We start from the raw sequence: 22,654 nt of genomic DNA, 5'->3' as shown, positions 1-22,654 counted from the left end.
TTATTGAAGAGTGACCATTGGTTTCTTGGAAACAACTGGATGCAGCTTCAAAAGATGTTAACGGTACTGCCTGATGTGATTAAAGAAAAAACGGTATTGCAACAGCATTTCACTTCAAGTAGTACAATAGAAAGAGGCATCTAGGGAAATGCAGATTTTCTAGAATTACATAGCAATTACTTTTCTAGAAGCAATGGCTTGGGTGGATTTATAGACTATCCAAGGAAAATTTTGACATTAGCCTGTCTCAGTCACAGGCTTTTGGAAATGGAATTTCTTCACACTTTGGCAGGGTGGATTTGATTTAAATGAAATTAATTTAAATCATGATTTAAATCACTAGTCAGGAACACTCGATTTAATCATGGATTTCTACATAAAAGTGCATTCTTGTTGGTTTTTATAACCTTAATATATATTCTTCACAACTCAGAGGCAGATGTAGGTTTCATTTTTAGAAGGTACACACTATACATTTTTAAGTGATTTATTTTGAAAACTTTTCAGATTAGTTGTACAGCTGTATCAGAAAATGAATGATTGATTATTTCATTTACCAAAGGTAATTGAAGCAGATATTTATGAAGTCATTAGGAGGTGAGCTATCTCCAGTTCAACAGGTTAATCATTAATATTTGGAGGACTTTCTTGCCATGCTGTATTAGGAGGAGAACATCACCAGACAGACATTTAAATTGTTTTATTTAACTAAAACAACAACGTTACGTATTCTGGATTTTTTTCTTAAGCAGCAAACATATAATATTTTAACAAAACAATCAGTTAAACATTCCGTTTTTTTAAAATCAGGTTTGTTTTTGTTAAAATTGTTTTTAACTAAAATAGTTAAAAGAAATATTTATTTAAAAAAACAAAAATTAAACTGACTATGTCAGCCAGGTTAACATGAGAAACTTAAAATATTGGCTTCTGCAGCTAACTCAGTAGTCTTCACCTTCATTTTCCTGTTTGTTCATAGTCTGGAAAAGAAAAACAAGCTTTCCTGCTTCTTCAGGTCCCAAATGATTTCTCAGTTTGGAATAAATTAGTCCAAAAAGAGAATATTCTTTCTACACTGGCAGAAGAAGCTACTGCTGTTAAAAGTGAGATTATCACTTCAACAGTCTCTGAATCCAAGTCTTTAAGTGACTTCTACCAACTAGTTCACTGATGTGACTTTCTTTAAAATATCAGCAAACATATATTTCTTTAATGGTTCACCCTTAGCTCTGAAGTTTATTATAGTTGGCATTATGGAGGGATGATTGCTGGATGTCCATGTCTTAGCCAACTCCTCTTCTTCAGCAGTTAAGGTTTGACTCTGAGACCGAGTATTGAGAATATTTGTAAGAAAATGAGCTGGAGATAGTGCTTGTCCCATTCGTTTTTTTAATGTTTGTAATTTAACTCTGTCATTGCATATTTCTCTTTTTAAGCTCTCACTCAGTTCCTTTCAAATTTCAACAGTGTCAGCAATAAAAGAGCTATTTCCCTGCATTTTGTTCAAGGCTACAGAAATAGGCGTCAGGGTACTCAGCATGTGTTAAACATTTCTCTTAAGCCCAATGTTGAGAACTTTGACTGTGGCAGTGCCATCTATTTTTTCACGATTTTGTTCACAAACTGTCATCAGATTAGGCCAGTTCTTGATATAGTGCTCAAAACAGTCCACTACTGAGTTCCATAGCACATCTTGTGGGGGAGTTAGCTTGGTTCTTCCCACTTTTGTTCAGAGTAGCTGCTGCAAAGTGATTGTTATGGAAGTATTTTGCAATTTCAACAACATTGGCCTTTATTTCTGGAACACTGAAGTTTTGGCTAGGAGGTGTATCAAATGAGCACTGCAACTCTGTTATTAGCTTGGGACTCTCTTCACTTCCTTAATAATTTCTTCTAATCTTGTATACATTTGCAGCATTGTTTGTGACCAACCTGCGTACTAGACATTTGAACTTTTTTCACAGTTTGTTATAGCTTTGACTGCTACTTCTTGTCAGTATTCTGCTGTGTGTGCATTTCCTGAGGTATCAATTGTTTCTGTAAGGAAGACATTCATTTCTTCTGTTGTTACACAAGCACATACAACAGGATCATTGTGGACATTGCTTCACCCAGGTTAAAAATTTTACCCTCTAGACCTTTTGCACACTGCTCAGTTTTTGTTTCATACACTTTATCCAGCAATTTGCCTGTGATATCTGTTCTGTTGGGTGGACTGTCTCCTGATCTTAATGACTGAACCATGTTAGTGAAGTGTGGGTTCTCAATCAGATGGAAAGGAGCGTTTGTTGTGTAAACAAACCGGGCAATTTTTTCATCAATTATCTCTTTTTGTAATCTGCTGGTTCTTACTACAAATTTATCTATGGTGGTTTCTGGATGATGGAAAATTTTTTTTCTTTTTGCTACAGGTGATATACTGTGGCTATATGATATACATGATGTGACTGAAACACTATCATTGGCAGATAACTCTGAAACTATAGAAAATGATGGTGATCTTGAAGGTGAATAATCTTCAGAATCCTGTATGTTGAGGATGGATTCTCCTAAATAAAATAAGTCAATGCAGTTATTTAATTATTATTACCATACTGCTCATTCAGTATTTCTCATTGCGTTCACTGACACTCAGTACTACTTTAAAGGTGAAATTGTAAAAGGAAGATCTGCCTATTTCACCTATTTATTTTTTATCACAACTGCATCTAATATGATAGTACCATAGAGTAACAACTGTATTTTTTGCTCAAATATGAGAATTCAAGAATAGTCCAGAAGGAAGACAGGCAGTCCTTAAGAAAGAAGTATGAAATAAAAAAGTTTACCAACCTGAAGATCCTGCATGTTCAGACATGTTCCTTTCATCGTCTTCAACATAGCTTCCTCCTGAGAAGGAACACTTCTCATGATGTTGTTTTATTCGGGAAACCAGGACTTGCATTTCTTTGTTGCACTGTTTGCATTTTGCATGCATGCCTGTCTTACCCACCGGTAGAGGAACTTCATTAAAATATTCCAAACTGGGTCTCTCTTATGGCCTGCTGCCATTATAGGTTTTCCCTTCTAGTGAGAGAATCATAGAATATCAGGGTTGGAAGGGACCTCAGGAGGTCATCTAGTCCAACCCTCTGCTCAAAGCAGGACCAATCCTCAACTAAATCATCCTGAATGATATAATAGATCTCAAATCTATGAAGGCTATGCTCAGAAAGACCTCAAGACTTCTGGAATATGCTGCTTAAAAAGTTTCACTTTTTTGTTTCTACTGCCTGTACCTCCTTTCTCACATTTATTTCCAGACTTCTCCTTGTCCAGATCTATTCCGCCTCCAACAATCTTCTATTCACTGAACTTTTTGAAACTTTGTACTTTTAGAGAGAGGTAAGGGATTGACTCTGAACACAAATTTGCAGAGGGACAATAGGGTTGAGGTCTGTTATTTCTCACTTCTGTTTATTTATTTAAAAACATTTTTCATGTTAACAAACGTTATCTCTGGAGACACAAATCCACAGTTTGATAACTGCAAAACTAAGCATCTCTAATGTTATCTTCTGACTGAGCACTAAGTCCCGTTGGATAGATAGAAAGATTAACCTAAATAATCTGTACAGAAACCCCAGGAGCCCCGTAATATTGGGTCCCTCCCCAATCAATGAACTATCAGAAGTCATTTACAAAACTTTTCTTAAACATTACATGAATATATTGCCTCATACTGTAGAATTAGAATTTATAATCCCTATTCCATGATGAGCTATAATGTTCTTTAGAAAGGTTTTTTCCTCAAAAAGCATTTTATCAAAATAATCCGATTTAAATTAAAAAAATCTGATCTTTTCTTTAAAAATCATTGATTTTTATCCGCCCTGCACTTTGGCCCAACTCAGGAAGGAGGGTGAAAATTAAGCATCCCCTTAAGTTAGTCCAGTCCCCACTTACTAGCTTACTTTAATTTAGGGACCATCTACATGGGAAGGTTACACTGGTACAAGATAAGGTGTGAATTTAAACCAATATAGTTATATTGTTATAAATCACCATGTTGACAATCTTATTTCAGTATGTGTACCTTTTTTGGGGAGGGCGGGAGGAGATTATCTTCTCTCTTTGGAAGAGGTTATGCTGATATAACTACAGTAGATTCTGTTCGTTAGCAACCTCTTGCTTTCCAGCAAAAAGTTGCTATTATCTGTAAATTGCCAATAAGTGAAAGGCTAGTTGGGGCTGCAGCTTGGGAAGTGCTGGGACGTGCCTTTTCTGTCTGCGTATCTGCAAGGTGCCATGCGACCATTGTTCAGCATGTCCCAGCACTTCCTTCTCTGGCTTCAGCCCAGCAAACCTGCCTGGAGGGCTGAAGCCAGGGAATGAAGCACTGTGACATGCAGAAGCTGGGCTCCTGATGGAAGGGCAGGACACAGCCTGGAGAGTGCAGAGAGAGATACTGTGCAGCTCTGTTGGCCCCCGGGATCCCCGCTGCCCATGGAAAGTCCTGGCATCTGGGCTACAGCCCCCCTTGCCACTGTTGCACAGGCCACAGCCTCCCCTCCCTGCCTGCAGCCCCAGGACTCTGGCAGACTCTCCCATGTTAGCTAGAGATACGAGCACCCCAGCCTGTTTATCTTCTTTGTTGGCAGTGGGTCCCAACCTGAGGAGGTTTGCTGCAGCCAGGGAAAGAGGTGCTGGGAAATACTGATGCCCCCCCCCCCCCCCCCCCCCCAGTGCCAGGGCAGGATATAGGCTGGAGAGCACAGGGAGGTACTGTGCAGCCCTAGTGTTTCCTTTCCAGCCTGCGGCCCTGCAAACCTGCGCTTTCCAAAAAAGTTGTTAATGTGCAGTGTGCCTGTTGCCAATATCTGAATCCCATGTACATTAAAGTCAATGGGATGGGATCAGTTCCTGGCAAATGTTGCTATTTAAGTGATAGTTTTTAATATTGGGATAATGATTAAACAGAATCTACTGTTTATAGGTTTAACTATGCCAGTAAAATGGGTAAAACTTTCTCATATAGATAAGCCCTTATGCTGATTGCCAAGAGTCTCAAGGTCCCAGTCTTGCAGCCAAAGATCATTGGAACATAAAGGAGTGCTGGTCATGGCTTCTGAGGGCATATCTATGCTTGACAGACTACAGCAGCAGAGCTACAGTTGTGCCGCTGTAAAACTCCAGTATAGACACTACCTACGCCCCCTTAGAAATCACATCTCTTTTGTTGGGCTATGTAACAGAGTGTGGCAAGCCCCCCTTGGCTTCTGCCTCTGATAGGCTCATAAAGTCACTCTGACACCTGGGGTTTTGTAACCACTGGTGCACTTTATTCTCAGGGTTGTTCCCACCACCATTTCACCACATACAAATAACCCTTCACTGTTAGTGGGAGGGAGGGGAGAGCTGCCTCCATGTTTTCATTCCCTGCCTTTTCACTTTCCTTCTGAGGCTGGGTTCCTTCCGCTGAGGCTTTTATGCAGCCCCAGGCTAATTAGGTAGCAGCTGTTTCCGCCTCCCCAATTAGGGCTAGATTACTTCCAGCCCACTCTAATTCCCCCTAACGAGGAGCGAGTGTGACAAAGGACTGACTCTGCAGCCCCTTGTCCAGCTCTCTGTCACAGGCTATTACAGAGTATGTCCATGAAGCATTAAATAATTGATGTGGTAAAATACAGAGTCTCACTGGGTACTGTGATTTAGCACTCAGGGTCCTGCTTCTGGGTTTTACTGGGATCACTTTACACTGGTTCTACATAAAGCTAGGTGAACGAGCCAACTGGGAATTCCTTTGACATAGGAAGATTCTCTGGATAGCATAGAGATGGCAGAATACCTGCATGTTACCCTCTTTCACTGCCTTTGGCTTGAGGGCATGACTGGAGAGCCATTGCGTTTGACCCCTTGGGTTTAGGATAGTTGAGTGTAAGTTAGAGCAGCTATTGGGCTGCTTTATCTTATAGCTCATGTGGCAGAAGAATCATGGGTGGGGAAGGGCACAAAGGTAGTGTACTCTCAGCTAGTCTGTCCTCCCACAGCTGCACTGAGTTTAGAATCAGAGCCCAGGTGTCTGTATTGGTAAACTGGTTTGAGAGAAATGCATTTGCTTCTTTTTATGTAAACTTCCTTTCTGGACTCACCCACACAGTCCTACTTCATTCTTTCTTCCTTCCCTTCCCTTTTCAGAAAACATGCTTGTTGGCCCTGTTGGTTTATTGATGCTTTTAATATTTATATCAGCAGTTGCTTCTAAGTCAATGAATTGGCTGTGTGAGAGAAGACTGTTTCATATACCAGGAGAATATTGTCAGAATTATGTCTCTCAATAATTTCTCTGCCTGTCAAGCAAATGTGTAATATGGCCCCAGATATTTTTGTGGGTGATTCCAATAAAAAGAATACTTATGGTCAAATAAGGATAAACACCATAAAATTTCTGTATCTGGTCATTCACTAGATTTACCCTGGCTGACTCCGAGAGGTGCTTCAGTAAAGCCTGCCACTCTGAAAGGATTTAACTTCTCCTTTGGAGCTTATGTTGTGGGAAGGAAATATTTAGCTTTAACCAGGGGTTGGTCTTTGGGAGATGAATTAGCACAGGGTTTCTCAAACGGGTCGTCGCTTATGTAGGGAAAGCCCCTGGCTGGCTGAGCCGGTGTGTTTACTTGCCCCATCCGCAAGCCCGCGCCAGTGGTAGTCGCAATCGGCCGGACCTGCGGACGGGGCAGGTAAACACACCGGGCCGGCCTGCCAGGGGCTTTCCCTGCACAAGCTGTCACCCCTGTTTGAGAAACCTTGAATTAGCATGTTACTGGAAGACTTGGCCATACTTCTCCTCCTCCTGCTCCCTCCTGGTACTGTGAACTGTTCAAGTTACAACTGTGATTTGATTGTCCTCTCCTTACCAATGGATGGGAGGTTGTATCTGTTTTCTGTCATTGTAACTTTGCCACCTATTTTACTGATGACAGTCCTGCATCCAGCTTAGCTTCATCATAAACCAATGTAAACCAGGGTTGAATCCAGTCTTAATTTCTCAGTGGGCTAAACAGGATGTGTAAATTATGTTTGGTGTGCTTTAAGGCTTAAATTCCAGAAGACATTCCTGTTCAGGATAGCACCTTTACCTGTTCTTAAGCCCCCCTGAAATGGATTAGGGCCTAACAATTCACACCAAAATTTAAAGGAATACATATATTTATCTGGTTGGAAAACCATTCCCAGAGAGTAGTTATCAGTGGTTCACAGTCATGCTGAAAGAACATAATGAGTGTGGTCCCATAGGGATCAGTTCTGGGTCTGGTTCTGTTCAATATCTTCATCAATGATTTAGATAATAGCATAGTACATCTATAAAGTTTGCGGATGATACCAAGATAGGAGCAGTAGCAAGAGCTTTGGAGGATAGATTAAAATTCAAAATGATCTGGACAAACTGGAGAAATGGTCTGAAGTAAATAAGAGGAAATTCAATAAAGACAATTGCAGAGTACTCCATTTAGTAAAGAACAATCAGTTGCACACACATACAAATGGGAAATGACTACCTAGGACAGAGTACTGCGGGAAAGCTAAATATGAGTCAGCAGTGTAACGCTGTTGCAAAAAAAGCAAACATCATTCTGGGATGTATTAGCAGGAGTGTTGTAAGCAAGATACTTGAGAAGTAATTCTTCTGCTCTGCTCTGCGCTGATTAGGCCTCAACTGAAGTATTGTGTCCAGTTCTGGGCACCACATTTCAGGAAGTATGTGGACAAATTGGAGAGAGTCCAGAAACGAGCGACAAGAATGATTAAAGGTCTAGAAAACATGACCTATGAAGGAAGATTGAAAAAATTGGGTTTGTTTAGTCTGGAAAAGAGAAGATTGAGAGGGAACATGATACCAGTTTTCAAATACATAAAAGATTGTTACAAGGAGTGGGGAGAAAAATTGGTCCTTTTAACCTCTAAGGATAGAACAAGAAGCAGTGGGCTTAAATTGCAGCAAGGGAGGTTTAGGTTGGACATTAGAAAAAACTTCCTAACTGTCAGGGTTGTTAAGCACTGGAATAAATTGCCTAGGGAGGTTGTGAAATCTCCATCATTGGAGATTTTTAAGAGCAGGTTAGACAAACACCTGTCAGGAATGGTCTAGATCAGGGGTTCTCAAACAGGGAGTCAGGACCCCTCAGGGGGTCATGAGTTTATTATGTGGGGGATCGCGAGCTGTCAGCTTCCACCCCAAACCCTGCTTTGCATCCAGCATTTATAATGGTGTTAAATATATAAAAACATTTTTTTAATTTATAAGGGGGAGGTCGCACTCAGAGGCTTGCTCTGTGAAAGGGGCCACCAGTACAAAAGTTTGAGAGCCACTGGTCTAGATAATGATTAGTCCTGCCATGAGTGCAGGGGACTCAAGGTCCCTTCCAGTCCAATGATTTTCGTTGTTTAGAGTAGTGTTAGTTGAATGAGTTCAGAGTTAATACATTTAAACACAGAATTGGAATTCACAGTGTCCTTATCTCAAAAACAGAAAGAAGCCTAATTTAAAGCACGGTAACTCCTTGCTTAACGTTGTTGTTATGTTCTTGAAAAATGCAACTTTAAATGAAACGATGTTAAGCGAATCCAATTTCCCCATAAGAATCAATGTAAATAGCGGGGGTTATGTTCCAGGGAATTTTTTTCAACACACAAACACACACACACACACACACACTATCTCTCTCTCTCTCTCTCTCTCTCTCTCTCTCTCTCTCATGATGATTGTGAAGCTTGGTTGAAATGGTGAAGTCAGAGGGTGGGATATTTCCCAGGGGATGCCTTACCGTTAATTGATGAACTAGCAATTGGCTGAGCCGTCAAAGGTTAACTCATTATTGTTAATGTAGCCTCACACTCTACAAGGCAGCATGTCTGGAGGGAGGGGAGATAGTATGGCAGACAGAGAGACACACTGTGTGTGAGAGAGAGAGACGATCATTGCCCCTTTAAGTACACTGACCCCACTCTAAGTACACTGCCTTTTTAAGTAGCTCAGCAAGTTGAGACAGCAGCTGTTGCCAGTACTCTTCCTCTGTCCTGAGCCCTGTCGTGTCCCCCACTTGCTCTATGGAGATGGAGTAAGCAGGATGCAGGAGCAGGGGAAGGGGGACACCCTGACATTAGTCCCCCTCTTCCCCTGCCCTCTCTGCACAGCAAGCAGGAGGCTCCAAGGAGCAGCTCCAAGGCAGAGGGCAGGAGCAGCACATGGCAGTGCGGGGAGGCACAGCTGCACTGCTGGGAATTGATAGCCTGCTGGGCGGCTGCCGCACAGGGAACTTAGGGAAATGGGGAACTGATGGGGCTGCCAGTCCACTCTGGTTCCAAGCCACAACCAGCTAGCTCCAATGGGCTGCTCTTCCTGCAAGCAGTGGACAAAGCAGGTGGCTGCCAAACAACGTTATAAGGGAGTATTGTGCAACTTTAAACTAGCATGTTCTCTAATTAATCAGCAACGACTTTAAGTGAGGACTTACTGTATTCCTTTTGTAACATGCTGTTTTACCTTAATATATCACACACAGAGTATGTTGCAAGAGGTTTAAACCCTGTGGAAATTAGTATGCAAACCATCTAGTAATAGGCTGAATTTTTTCTGTAACCTGTGTTCTGAGTTCAAGAATTGAATTTGAAATGAATCTCTAAATTAATTTAAACCTCACTCAAGATTCGTTTATAGCTTTAGAAGGTTATAAAGATGAATTATTAACTTTATAAACTAGATTGTTAGTAACGTGCCTCATTCTCTTTTTTTAGACTCTATTTGATAATCAGAACAATGCATCAAAAAAAGAAGAGTCAGAAAACGTTAGTAAAAATGATAGTTCAAAGAAGATGTCAGTTGAGAGAGTTTATCAGAAAAAGACTCAACTTGAGCATATCCTCCTCCGTCCTGATACGTACATTGGATCAGTGGAACCTTTAACTCAGGTGAGTTTCCATTAAATTTACAGTTTTCCTGGTGTTCTGACATTTCAATGAAGAAATTACTGTTGTGGCTGTTCTATTCCAGAATATCATGTTGAAAGGTTTTATAGTTTGTCCATGCATGCATTGAAATAGGTCAGGAGAGGCATTTTTAGCAGTGTTTGGTCCTTTTGAAACAACATATGCTCAAGAGAATTTTATGGAGCTCAAATCCAGAATGCTGATAGTCTTAATTTATTTATGTTATTGTCTTCTTTGGATACCTGCTATTTCATATTCAATACTTGATGAGTTTACCTGCCTCATTTTTAGATAGAGAATAGAATGAAGACTCTTTATGGGATATATCTGTGTATGTGCAACATTATTTAAAGAACTCAAGACATCAGCAAAAGAAGTGTGTGTGTGTGTGTGTGTATACACACAAACATATACACACACACACACGCACACAATATAATATCGGCTAGCAGACTCCTCTAGCTGATGTCTTGAGTTCTTTAAACAATGTTGCACGTCCCCAGGAAGCTGTGGAGGTTCATCATGAAGCTCTCCTGAGCTCAGCTGTGACTTCCCCTTTAAAAAAAACTCTTTAATTTTCTCCAAATGTTTCTGTATTTCTCTGTCTCCTAGCATAGCAACAGCAGTCTGGTTGGGAGAAGGACTTTACTGAAATAGGGTGTAAAGCTGGTGAGACGTATAGAAGCAGCAACTTTTTTCTGTCGTGGGTTGCAACAGTAGGGAGTTCAAAGGGCCATTGTTTTCTACTCATGACTTGAGCAGCAGAGCTAGCAAGTGTCTCTGCAGCAGACAACCACGTTGTTTGAGGAAAATTTCAGCATTTGTGGGGTATCTCTTGGCATTTGGACACCATTGGAAGCCAGGCTCTGCCACCACAGATCCTACCCTGAGTGGCCAGCTTCAGCCTTCACTCTGTGGGTGATAAAAGTACCAACTGGAACCCCTGAAATGACTCTGGTGGTTCATTCCTTTTGCGTCAAGTGCCCAGGGAGGGCCATAACATCCACATGTTCACTATCGCATTCAAAACAAATGTATTCTGAGAAGAACACAAGGAAGGTGTTCAGACAGAAACTCCTCCCACCAGCTCTCAAATTTAAAGTGATTCATTATCTAAATATGCTGTTGATTTGGAGGAGAATCAGTTCTCCATTGACCTACTAGGGAAACACCCCCACCCCAAAGGTCCTGATTTGTGACAAATTTCTCCAAAGTTATCCTTAAAAAGTTAAACTGCATAGCTTTAGATGGTCTAGAATTATTTAGTCCTCCTTGAAGAGTTCCAAAACTCAAAGGCGCATAGCTTAGCTGCTACAGGGTCTAAAATTAAGAAACATATAAGCTCTACAAAGTGAAGAGTTGCAGCCCCTCCTCCCTGAAATATCTAAGGAGGGATCAAAAGCTATTGTCTCTGCTCTCCTGTGAGGATGAGGAGACTTCCAGCTTCCTCTCAAAGCACTCTCATTTGGATGGCTCCAGAACTCTTTCCATCCATGATGAAGTGGAAAAGTTGGTGAAACTATTCATTCACTCTGAAAATAGATTTCAGTAGTTAGAATGAGATACAAATAGGGCAAATCTGTCTCATCCTTGAGTCTCTAGAGCAGCGGTTCTCAGACTGTGGGTCGTGACCCCAAAGTGGGTCGTGACCCCGTTTTAATGGCATCGCTAGGGCTGATTTAGACTTGCTAGGGCCCAGGTTACAGGCCCCCTGCCTGGGGCTGAAGCCCTTGGGCTTTGGCTTTGCCCTCAGCCTGGGGAAGTGGGGCTTTGGCTCTGCCCTCCCCCTTCCCCTGCCGGACGGTGGAGCGTGGGCGGGCTAAGGCTGCGGGGAGTAATGTTTGTTGTCAGAAGGGGGGTCACGGTGCAGTGAAGTTTGAGAACCCCTGCTCCAGAGAAAACTGTGGACACAAAATGATTAAACTCAGAAGGAGCAGCATTAACAGGGCTGCCATTAAAATTATACTAGGTACAGCAGGACAAGTCATGCCAGTTCTCTTTGGCACGTCAAATTTGTTATGTAATACTTATTACTGATTTATATTATGGTAGCCAGTTCCTTATAAAATGATCTTTTCTGAAACCTAACACCGAATTATCCAAAGGGCTAATAGAATTATAGCTCACACAACCAGGTTTACATCTACTTGGTGAGCAGAGAGATCTCATGTATTTATTATTTGTAGTATAGTAATGCTCAAAGGCCCTAGTCAGATCTGTCCCTGTTGTACAAACACATAGTAAGAGACTACCCCTCTTGTGAAGACCTTACAATCTAAATAGACAAGATGGAAAAGTGGCAGGACAAAGGGATGGAACATAAAAGCACAGTGACTGTTGGTAAAAGTCATGCTAATTACTTTTTTGTTTTGGTTTTTAATAGGTAAGTAGGATGAATAAATAGAAAGGGAATAGACAAGACAGAGGAAAAGAGAAAAAAAACATTGAGTAGGGGAGAGGAAGGAGGGCTGTAGAAAGGCCTAGAGAATGGGATTGAGCTCTGGAGCTGGAAGATTGTGAGGGATTGGGTAAGAGGATGTTAGAATAAAATCCTAATTCTAAATTGAAGAGAGCAGTCTGGTGATATCACAAGAGTCTGGGGAATCTGAGGGCAGGCTCCTGCCATGGAAGTCTTTGTCCCCAGTAGATACTGCTATACTTTCTCCATGCTCATAGGCCTGGGGTTAGGGCTGCATGGGGCCTGATGCCCCAGGGAGATTTCCCATCCCCCCAAAAAGCAAACAAACAATATGGTCTGGAGGGTTCAGGAGAGGTCCCGTTGGATTTTGCCTCTGCCCCCAGTATTACTGCCGGGAGAGTGTCTTTTGCTCCTGGGGCTGATGCTTTACTTTTCAAAGTACATATGTCAGAGTTCCCTCCAAATGCTGAACTCCAGGGTACAGATGTGGGGACCTGCATGAAAGACTCCCTAAGCTCATATTTCACCAGTTTAGGTTAAAAACTTCTCCAAGGCACAAATTCCTTTCCTTGTCCTTGGATGGTATTGCTGCCACCACCAAGTGATTTAAACAAAAATTCAGCTTTATCTCCCCCCCCGCCCCCAAAATATCCCCCTAAGCCCCTTTACCCCCTTTCCTGGGGAGGCTTGAGAATAATATACCAACCAATAGGTTAACAAAGTGAGCACAGACCAGATCCCTGGTTTTAGGACACTGAAAATTAATTAGGTTCTTAAAAGAATAATTTTATTAAAAAAAAGTAAAAGAATTACACCTGCAAAATCAGGATGGAAGATAACATTACAGGGTAAATAAAAAGATTTAAAACACAGAGGATTCCCCTCTGACTTTGCTTCCCAGTTACAAAACAAGAATAAAATTACCCCTTGGTCTCTCTCTTTGTCCCGAGAGGGAACCCTCCCCCACCCCCTCGATTTGAAAGTATCTTCTTTCTCCATCAGTCCTTCTGGTCAGGTGCCAGCTAGGTTAATTGAATTGATTAACTCATTACAGGTAAGTGATTCCGTACCTCTGGCTATGAGGGATTTGATGTTACTGCATACATAAATGTTGTTACCTTCCCTTCATATTTATGACAGTGTGTCACTGGATAAGAGGGGCCCTGAGAAGCCACATTCTTCTCCTAATCTAGACAAGCACTATATGAAGATATAGATATAAAAAACTGCCATGTGTTTCAATACTGATTCTTTTGTCAGCTACTAAAACAAACAAATAAAAATAAATTCTTCTTTCCCTTCTCCTTTGGAAGAAGAGTCCTGTCCACATAGGTATGTGGGGGAGATAGAGTATCATCTGCCTCAGGAGTTTAGTTCCTCCTTCAAAACCACTCAAAAGTACAGTATATTGTTGTCTCAGAGTTGTTTTCTTCTCCCTGAAATCTTTACCACTATTTATAACTTGCAAAAGAATTTTCAAACATGAAAACAGGAGAGAGAGAGAGAGAGGGAGCATTTGTCTCACCTGCTATATCTCTTTTCTTTCTAGTTTCTGAGCCTGACAAACCATTGACTGAATGTTAAGTATAATATGTGGAATAGATATCCCTAGATAGCGCTACATATTTTATGCTTGCCTATCCTGCAGATACTTGTGTATATGTATGTATGTGTATCAGTAAATAAAATATAAATATTTGTATACCTATGTATATAGTCCATTTGAATCGCTGCAGATACCTGTGAATTAATTCCATGTTTCACACACACTTATCAATATTGTTACAGCTTTGGGAATAATGTCACGTGGGGTTCCTTATAGTAGATGTGACTTAACCTGAATCTGATTGATTGATTTGGGTCTACCCGTTAGCTGCATGGAAAAGTAAAAATCACAATAATATTGTCAAACCTGAAAACTAGGAAAGAAATTAAGCAAGACAGTTTTTTCCTTTACTCTGTGCTGTGCACTTCTGAGAGCTCAAAACCAGCAGATGGCACATTTGTAATAAAACCATTTTTTGTGGAGAATGCACCTGAGACTGACTCTAATAATTGTGGCATAAGTTCAAACCAAGGGAATGGGAAATGAGTCTGATTAAGAAAAATTTTGTTCTGATTTACTGTTCCTAGATACTTACATAGCTTTTATTCATGTAGTATCTGAGCACTGTTGTTTGGGCAGTGGTGTAACTTAGAGCAGAAATTTGGCCCCCTTCTCTTTAAGGTTGATTTTGTATATGTGATTGAATAGTAGGTACACCAATGTAGGAGGAGGCATTTATAAGTCCTCAGTGGAACTTAGGGGCTTGTTACCAAAGCTAGGTTTATAGCTAGCTAGGAAAAGTATTATGTTAATGTGATGTAAAGACAAAAATGTTGTGCATCTGTGCAAGATTACCAGGTTCAGAGTATGTTGATGGTATTTTTAGTATATCCAGCTGCTGAAATGTAACCTATCATGATTTTGTTATTTATCCTGCTAAGGTAAAATTTGTACATAATACTATTTCTGACCATGGATTTGACCGAAAACCCCGACAAAGTGACAAGTTATTGTATGCCACCTTTGTATCTTCTGAATTCTGGGCTGCTCTAGAGGTTGAAATAGTCCTCACTGTAAGTTAGAACAGCCTGCACTATATTTCCTGTGGGCTCCCAGAGTGGAATGTAGAGGCCAGAGAAGTAGAGAGAATCTGTCCACATAACTGTAATATGAAGGAAGTGGAAACTAAATAGCTGCAATAGCTTACCTTGTGGGTTACCTAACATAATAGGTCAATCAAATGGTTACAAAATGCCTCAGATATAAACATAGAAGCAATTGCCACTTCTCTCTTTTTTTTTTTTTAAACCTTGAAGGGCTGACCGATTGGTTTAATGTCAAGTAAGATATGCAGCAAAGAGATTAAAATAAAATTTTATATTGAATTCTTAAAATGTTAAATAATCCAAATTGTATCAACATGAACATTTCATTTTGAATCCAAGACAAGTTATTTTATTTTGTTTATATGTAGTTAATGTGGGTTTATGATGAAGAGATCGGAATGAATTGCAGAGAAGTTACCTTTGTCCCAGGCTTGTATAAGATCTTTGATGAAATTCTTGGTAAGTGTTTTTAATAATGATAATGTTTTTACAGCTCTGCAGCACGTTTCCTCCTGAAGGTTCTGAAAGCACCTGACATATTAAAAAGATATACAAACTACACACAGAGATACTTTGATCCACTACTGAAATGAAGTAGTTTAGAAAAGGAGGTGAAGCAATTTAGGAAGAGGTACTATCTCCACTTGAAACTGCAGAGCAGTTTCAAGAAGGCAGAATATAAATACCTAAGTTTGACTTTTATAGTGACACTAGAATCAGTTACTATGGATTTTTTTTAATAAGAAAAACTACTCATGACTTCAGTTTTATAACTGATTTGAAAGAAGAAACCTCCAGAAGCCCTGCACACTTAACACACTTGATTTAGTCTAGATTCAGATGAAAGAGTACTATCTCCTCAATCACCAATGCTGCCTCCTACAGTAAAAAGGTGTTTCTTGGAAATTTAATATGCAAGCATTTGACTCAGCATGACCTTTCTCATCCTGAGACATTTGGCTTTATAACAGGCGCAGAAATTGCAGGCTTTGAGCCACGGGAGGGTGTAATTTCCCAGCAGGGAACTATCCCTTGACTCTGCTGAGGTATTAGTCTCAACAGAGTTAATCCTTTGGCTGGTAGGTGATTTTTAAGGTCTTGAGGTTGGCAGTGGTCTTCCTCATACCATGTGTGAACAGAAGTCAGTGGGAGTTTTGCTGTTTACTTCATTGAGGTCAGAGTTTTGCCCTGTACCTCTAAAGCTGTGCTGACATCTGAAATGAAAAGGAAAGAATACATTCTTCTTTGAGTAGTGTCCCTGTGGATGCTCCGCTTTAGGTGTCTGTGTCCTTGCACCTAAGAGTGGAAATTTTTGGTTGCAGTGTCCGTTTGGGCCGCACATGTGCTCTCCCTGTCTCATGCCACATTCAATTGCTATAGTGCTGTACAGCCAAACTGCCCTCAGTTCCTTCTGAACTGCCCTTGGCTTGACATGGAGCCTTAGCAGAGCCCGTTCACAGAGATTTCTCTTGGTGTTTCCTCTTAATAATTCCTTTTGTTAGTAGCAATAGCTCTTTGGTTTGTTGGATCTCTCTTTTCTTCTCATTTCATTTCCTTAAAAATTATTATTTTTATTTTTCTCTTTCAGTTGTAGAATTGTATATATTAGACTTCCCTAGTTCTTCCCATTAGGGAAGTGAACCCTAAAAAGGGTATGCCCAGCTCCCCTCGGTATAAACATTGCGTCTCCTGTGAGGAAGCCATTCCTGTCAGCGACAGCCATTCCCGCTACATTCGCTGCCTCAGAGAGACACACATGCGTCAGAAGTGCATGTTTTGCCTCAGATTAAAGGCAAGAATCTGAGTCATGAGCTGAAATTAAGACTATTAATGATGGAAAGCTCATTCTGACCAGACTCCAACCCTGGCCCTGGGGATGCCATGCCCCCTCTCCATCACCCCCGACAACAATCCCCATCAAGACTGACAGCATCATCTGAGCAGCATTCTCCAATGACTTAAAAGAGGAAATCCTTAGATTCCTCTCAGAAAGCAAATAAATGGGCTACAAGCTCCCAGAGCAGGGAACTGCCTAAAAGAACGAAATCCCCGGCATGGTCGATTGCTTCGGTACTAACTGTCACATGATTAAGTACCTATGAGGCTGCCACAAGTAAGACCAAAGAACCTAGAGGGCAGGCTCAGACAGAATGGCATCATCTGGGGAAAGGAGAGGTAAAGACAGACCCAGCTCCTCTAAGACGGCACGATGGAGTCATACAGACAGTCAGTACCGAGTACTCTGGGGCTGCAAAAAGCCACAGTACCACCTTCCGGCCATTCTTTGGAACACAGAGTTCCTGTGGTACTGACAGCTATATCTGCTTCAGTGGTACTGATGCTGCTGCCCTCAATGGTACTGATGACTGTTCCGGTACCTTAGGAATTTTGCTTCCCTAAAGACTTGCTGGTCTCAGAGATGTCCGATTCACCATTATTGGGTATCAACATAACTGCGGAATGCATTACAGCCAGGTCCCCAGACTTACCATGCAGTATCGAGACAGGTTACTCTGCTGTCAATGATTGCTCTATCTCTCTCCAGTGATGATGATGAAGAGGAGGAAGGGGATGATTTATATTCTGTGTTGGCCCATGGTTCTCCACTGCAGCAACAGGATGCTATCAGAATAGAAACCTATGCTCCTCCAAACTACCACCAGAGTAGATGAGACCCACATGGTTGGTATGAACAGTGTTGAGGCCCCACCCATGCCTTTTCCACCACCTCAGTGGCCATACCGGGACCTGTGGGCTAGATATAGGCAACAATTCTCCAGGTCCTTTAGTGTCACCCAGAGAGAGAGAGACACGCAATCCCTGTCAGCTTCCATAGCCAGAACTCCTGATCCTCAAAAGGAGATCTTTGAAGAACTGGAGGAGAGATTGGACAAAGAAACTACTCTAGTGACCAATACGTCTTTGTCTTCATCTGACGAGGTGATCATCCCTCCCCCACCACCACCAGCAAATGATTTTAAACAGTTCCAAGACGTTTTCAGATCCCCCTTGAAGTTAAACAGTAACACCACAGACTGCATGACTTCCTGCAGACGTTGGCATCAGCAAAAATTGCACTCCCTATCAACGAGGCACTGCTGGACCCAGCAAAAGCTATTTGGCAAACACCAGCCACTTTACTCCCAGTGTGCAAAAGGGCAGACAAGAAATATTATATGCCCTCGAGCATGTGGGCTTTTGTTTCTCATCCTTCCGGAGATTCGCTGGTCATCTATGATGTTAATGAATGTGGCAGATGGTACCATGCTAAAACAACATGTGACAAAGACGGGAAATGACTGGATTTATTTGGACACAAATGTATTCCTAAGCGACTCTACAAATTAGGATCACTAACTATCAAGCCTTTATGACAAAGTATAATCACACTTTACTCTAAATTTAAATGAGGTTATTGAATACCTCCTGTCAGATGAAAAACACCAATTTCAGGCAATTATTACTGAGGCTCAGCTCCTGGTGAGGGCAGCATTGAAGATTTCGCTGTATGCTGTGGACACAGCTAAATTGCTACAGTAGTTGTCATGAGGAGAGGGTCATGGCTTCATCTGTCTGGCTTTCCAAAGAAGATGCAAGCCACAGTGGAGGACCTCCCATTTGAGGGATCAGAATTGTTCACGGACAAAACTGACAAATCCCTCTACTCATTAAAAGATGCCAGGGAAATGTTATGCTCTCTGGGTATTTACACTTCTGCTCAAAAGAGAAGACCGAGTAAATATCAAATGACATAGAGATCACACTTTATTCCTCTTCACAGATATTATGAGCTCCAAAGCAAGAGACAGAGGGTACAAAAACATAGACTGACTGCCCCACAATCACCAACATCACAGCCATCTACATCTAAACAACAATTTTGAGATCTTGGTCTAGGCCCTGAGTTACCACACCCCACCCCACACACTCCATTTCATTTGCTGCAACAGCCAGAGCATCTCCATCAATTTGGCGACCTCCTTACCTCTTTCCATCAATCTTGGAAGGGTATAACCACAGACAAGTGGATACTAGAGGTTATCACAAGTGATATTTAATCCACTTTACCTCCTCCCCACTCTCCCGTCCCGTCCCTCTTCAGGAAACTCTCTCATGAGCATCTTTTATGTGAAACTAGGTTCTATAGAACCAGTTTCGAACCAACACAAAGGGAAGAGTTTCTATTCCAAATATTTCCTGATACAGAAAGAGAAAGACAATTGGAGACCCATTCTAGATATAAGGGTGCTCAGATTTGTAAAAGTACATTTCAAGATGGTTACCTTGGCAGCAGTAATCCCATCTCTGGACCAGGGGGATTGGTTCTTGGCCCTCAACCTACAAGACGCTTACTTTCATATCATGATTCATCCATCCCACAGGAGGTTTCTGAGATTCATTCTGGGGCAGAATAATTGCCAGTACAAAGTGCTCCCATTTGGCCTATCATTGGCACCCAAGATCTTCTCCAAAGTCCTCTCTGTTGCGATAGCACACCTTCGTGAACAAGGAATCATGAGATTTCCATATTTAGATAATTATCTGCTCAAAGCACTTTCCTTTGGTGATGCACTGGCAACCACACAAGAGACCATGAACCTATTTTTACAGCTGGGACTTCCACTAAATACTCAAAAATCCACTTTGACCACAGTACAGCAACTGGAGTTTATAGGAGCCTACCTAGATGCAGGGGAGGCCAAAGATTTCCTCCCATTGCACATATTTAACATCTTGACAGCTCAAGCCAATCTTCAGATCTTGGCCAGAAGTTGCCTCCAGCTACTGGGGCACATGGCGGTTAGCACCTTTGTTGTACAGCATGTGAGACTCCACATGCATTGTCTTCAAGGATGGCTCAGAACGATATATGTTCTGAGAAGACACAGTCTAAAACTTCTATGAATGCCCTTGACAGTCAGAAACTCTCTTGACTGGTGGGCAGATCCTCACAATATGTGTATGTGGGTTCACTTCATCCAACCACCCATCGTTCATTTTAATGACAGATGCATTCCTATTGGGATGGGAAGCCTACTTGGACTTTATATAGTTTAGGGCAAATGGTCCTTGTTGGAATCCATAATACCTATCAGCCTACTAGAGCGCAGAGCAGTCAGAAATGCCTGTTCTCACTACCTCTCAATACTCAAAGACAAGCATGTAAAAATTATGATAGACAACACTGCATGTAAGCTCTACATAAACCACTGAGGAGGGACAAGATCACCTTCCCTGCGTGCCAAGGCAGTGACATTATGGAATTGGTGCATTTGTCACCAGATCAGCATCTCAGCAATTTACCTCCCAGGCATTCAGAACACTACAGCAGATATGCACAGCAGAAAATTCTCCCAAGATCATGAATGGGAAATAGACACTACAATCCTTCACAGCATATTCACGCATTGGGGAACTCCAAAGATAGACCCCTTCATCACAGTCAAGAAGAAATGCCCTCAGTTCTGCTCCAGAGCAAGGTGGGGTTATTGTTCTCTCGAAGGTGCTTTTCTCCTCAAATGGAATAGACATCTTTTATATGCATTTCCTCCAATTCTGCTAATATCCAAAGCAATATACAAAATAAAAAAAGAAAAGGCCAGAGTTATTTTTATAGCTCCAACATGGCCAAGACGGACATGATTTCCATACGTTCTTCAGCTGGTGGTCTGCCCACTAATCATTCTTCACCTTGTTCCACATCATCTCTCTAAACATGCGGGCCAGATCCATCACCCAAATATGAAAGTTCTTCACCTGAAAGTATGGCGCCCTGATGGTTCCAGAATGTGGTAAGGAACTGCTCTGAGGAGGTAAATGAAATTCTGTTACATAGCAGAAAAACTACTACTTGACACACATACATTCAGAAATGGAAGAGATTCCAAATCTGGTGTGACACAAGACAGGTTATCACTACATGCTCTCCTTTACCAGTCGTGCTAGACTACATTCTAGAATTGAAGAAATCAGGGCTGTCTCTGTGCTGGGTGAAAGTACACCTCACAGTCATCAATGCCTTCCATCAAAAGATAGATGGTCATTTGGTATTTGCTCATCTCATAACAAAAAGATTTTTTAAAGGCATGAGTAACCTCTACTCTCCAATCAGAGATCCTGCACCACTGTTGGACCTTAATCTTGTCTTAAACTGTCTCACAAGATCTCCCTTTAGCCCATGGCCACTTCCTCACTTCTGCATCTCTCTACGAAAACTTCATTCCTGGTAGCCATCATCTCTGCTTGGCGAGTGGGAGAGATAAGGGTCTAATGGCATACCCCTCCTTTACAGTTTTTTTCCCCAAGGACAGGGTCACATTATGGCTGAACTCCAAGTTCCTACCAAAAATACTTTCAGCCTTCCACATGAATCAACTTTTCCACCTTCCATCATTTTTTCCCTTTTATTCCTCACTGGGATAAAAGGGAGGCAACACTGCACACTCTCGACATCAGGAGAGCATTAGCTTTTTATCTGGAAAGGATCAAGCCATTCAGAAAATTTATGAGACTCTTCCCCTCCAACACAGGCAGATATAAGGAATCCCCGGGATCTAAACAAAGGGTTTGTCTACACTATTGCTGAAAAGTTATGTTGCTCAGGGGTGTGAAGAAGCCACACACCCCTGAGTGATGCAAGCTACATTGGCTTAAAGTGGTGTCCACGCTGCGCTGTGTCAGCAGGAGTCCCTCTGCTGCCGCCATAGCTTCCGCCTTTCATTGAGGTGGAGTAATTATGCCAATGGGAGAGTTGGCATAATTCCAGTCACAGAAATTTACAGACCAGTTACCTGGGCATCTGCTCACCCATTTGCCAAACATTATGCAGTCACTTGTGACTCAGCATCAGATGTGTTATTTGGTTTGACTGTATTATCATTAGTAATGAACTCGACTCCAAAGTCCCATCCTTATAGCAGAGGCACTGCTATATAGTCACTTTAGGGTGGAGCACCCATAAGGACACTAACTCAAAGAAGAGGTTACTTGCCGTGTGCTTTAACTGCAGTTCTTTGAAATGTGTGCCTCTATGGGTGCTCCACTACTTGCCTTCATCCCCTCTGCTTCGGAGTTGTTGTATGTGAGCTCTGCGGTAGAGAAGGAACTGAGGGTGGTTTGGCCGCATAGCACTATATAGCGATCAAACACAGTATGAGATGAGGAGAGCACATGTGCAGCCCAAACTGACACTGCTACCAAAAATCTCTGATCTTAGGTGCAGGGACACAAAGACATCTAGAGTGGAGCACCCATATGGACACACATCTCAAAGAACCGCAGTTACTGAGCAACGTGAGTAACCTCTTCTTTTGGCTAAATGGAGAGATTTTACTTTCAAATTTATAAATTTCTTGTAAACAGTGAGTGGTATTGTCACGGGCCAGGGCTCACTGGTGCGGTGTCTCCTGCTGGTCGTCCTCCTGGACCCCAGTGCCCCTTTCAGGCCAGGATGCTGCCCCGTCAGTACCTCCACAGATCTGGATCTCCCCTCCCCAGGGAACCTCCACCCTCTATTCCCACCTCACCTCAGACTATGGCTACTGCCAGTCTCAATCTAGCCCCCGTTCACTGGGGTAGACTGCAGTGTAAATGCCACTCATCACCGGCAAGGGGGAG

The 22,654-nt window shown here is 41.9% G+C and overlaps 1 protein-coding gene across 6 annotated transcripts in view; it reads left to right on the top strand.

The window, feature by feature from the left end:
- The window catches only part of TOP2B (DNA topoisomerase II beta), a 119,406-nt gene that overhangs the window by 31,945 nt on the left and 64,807 nt on the right, over window positions 1–22,654 (top strand). For 5 of the 6 annotated variants that reach the window (XM_050938296.1, XM_050938293.1, XM_050938295.1 and 2 more), the window contains 2 exons: window positions 9,775–9,948; window positions 15,406–15,496. In XM_050938296.1, the coding sequence (XP_050794253.1) occupies window positions 9,775–9,948; window positions 15,406–15,496 (265 nt within the window). Of the gene's footprint in view, window positions 1–2,474; window positions 2,508–9,774; window positions 9,949–15,405; window positions 15,497–22,654 lie in introns of those variants that run through there. The other variant, XM_050938297.1, reaches the window with a different exon arrangement.

The sequence above is a fragment of the Gopherus flavomarginatus genome, chromosome 2 (assembly GCF_025201925.1).
Source record: "Gopherus flavomarginatus isolate rGopFla2 chromosome 2, rGopFla2.mat.asm, whole genome shotgun sequence".
Lineage (NCBI taxonomy): Eukaryota > Metazoa > Chordata > Testudines > Testudinidae > Gopherus > Gopherus flavomarginatus.
The sequence above is the reverse complement of the archived record's forward strand: the minus strand, read 5'-3'. Positions and strand labels throughout refer to the sequence as shown.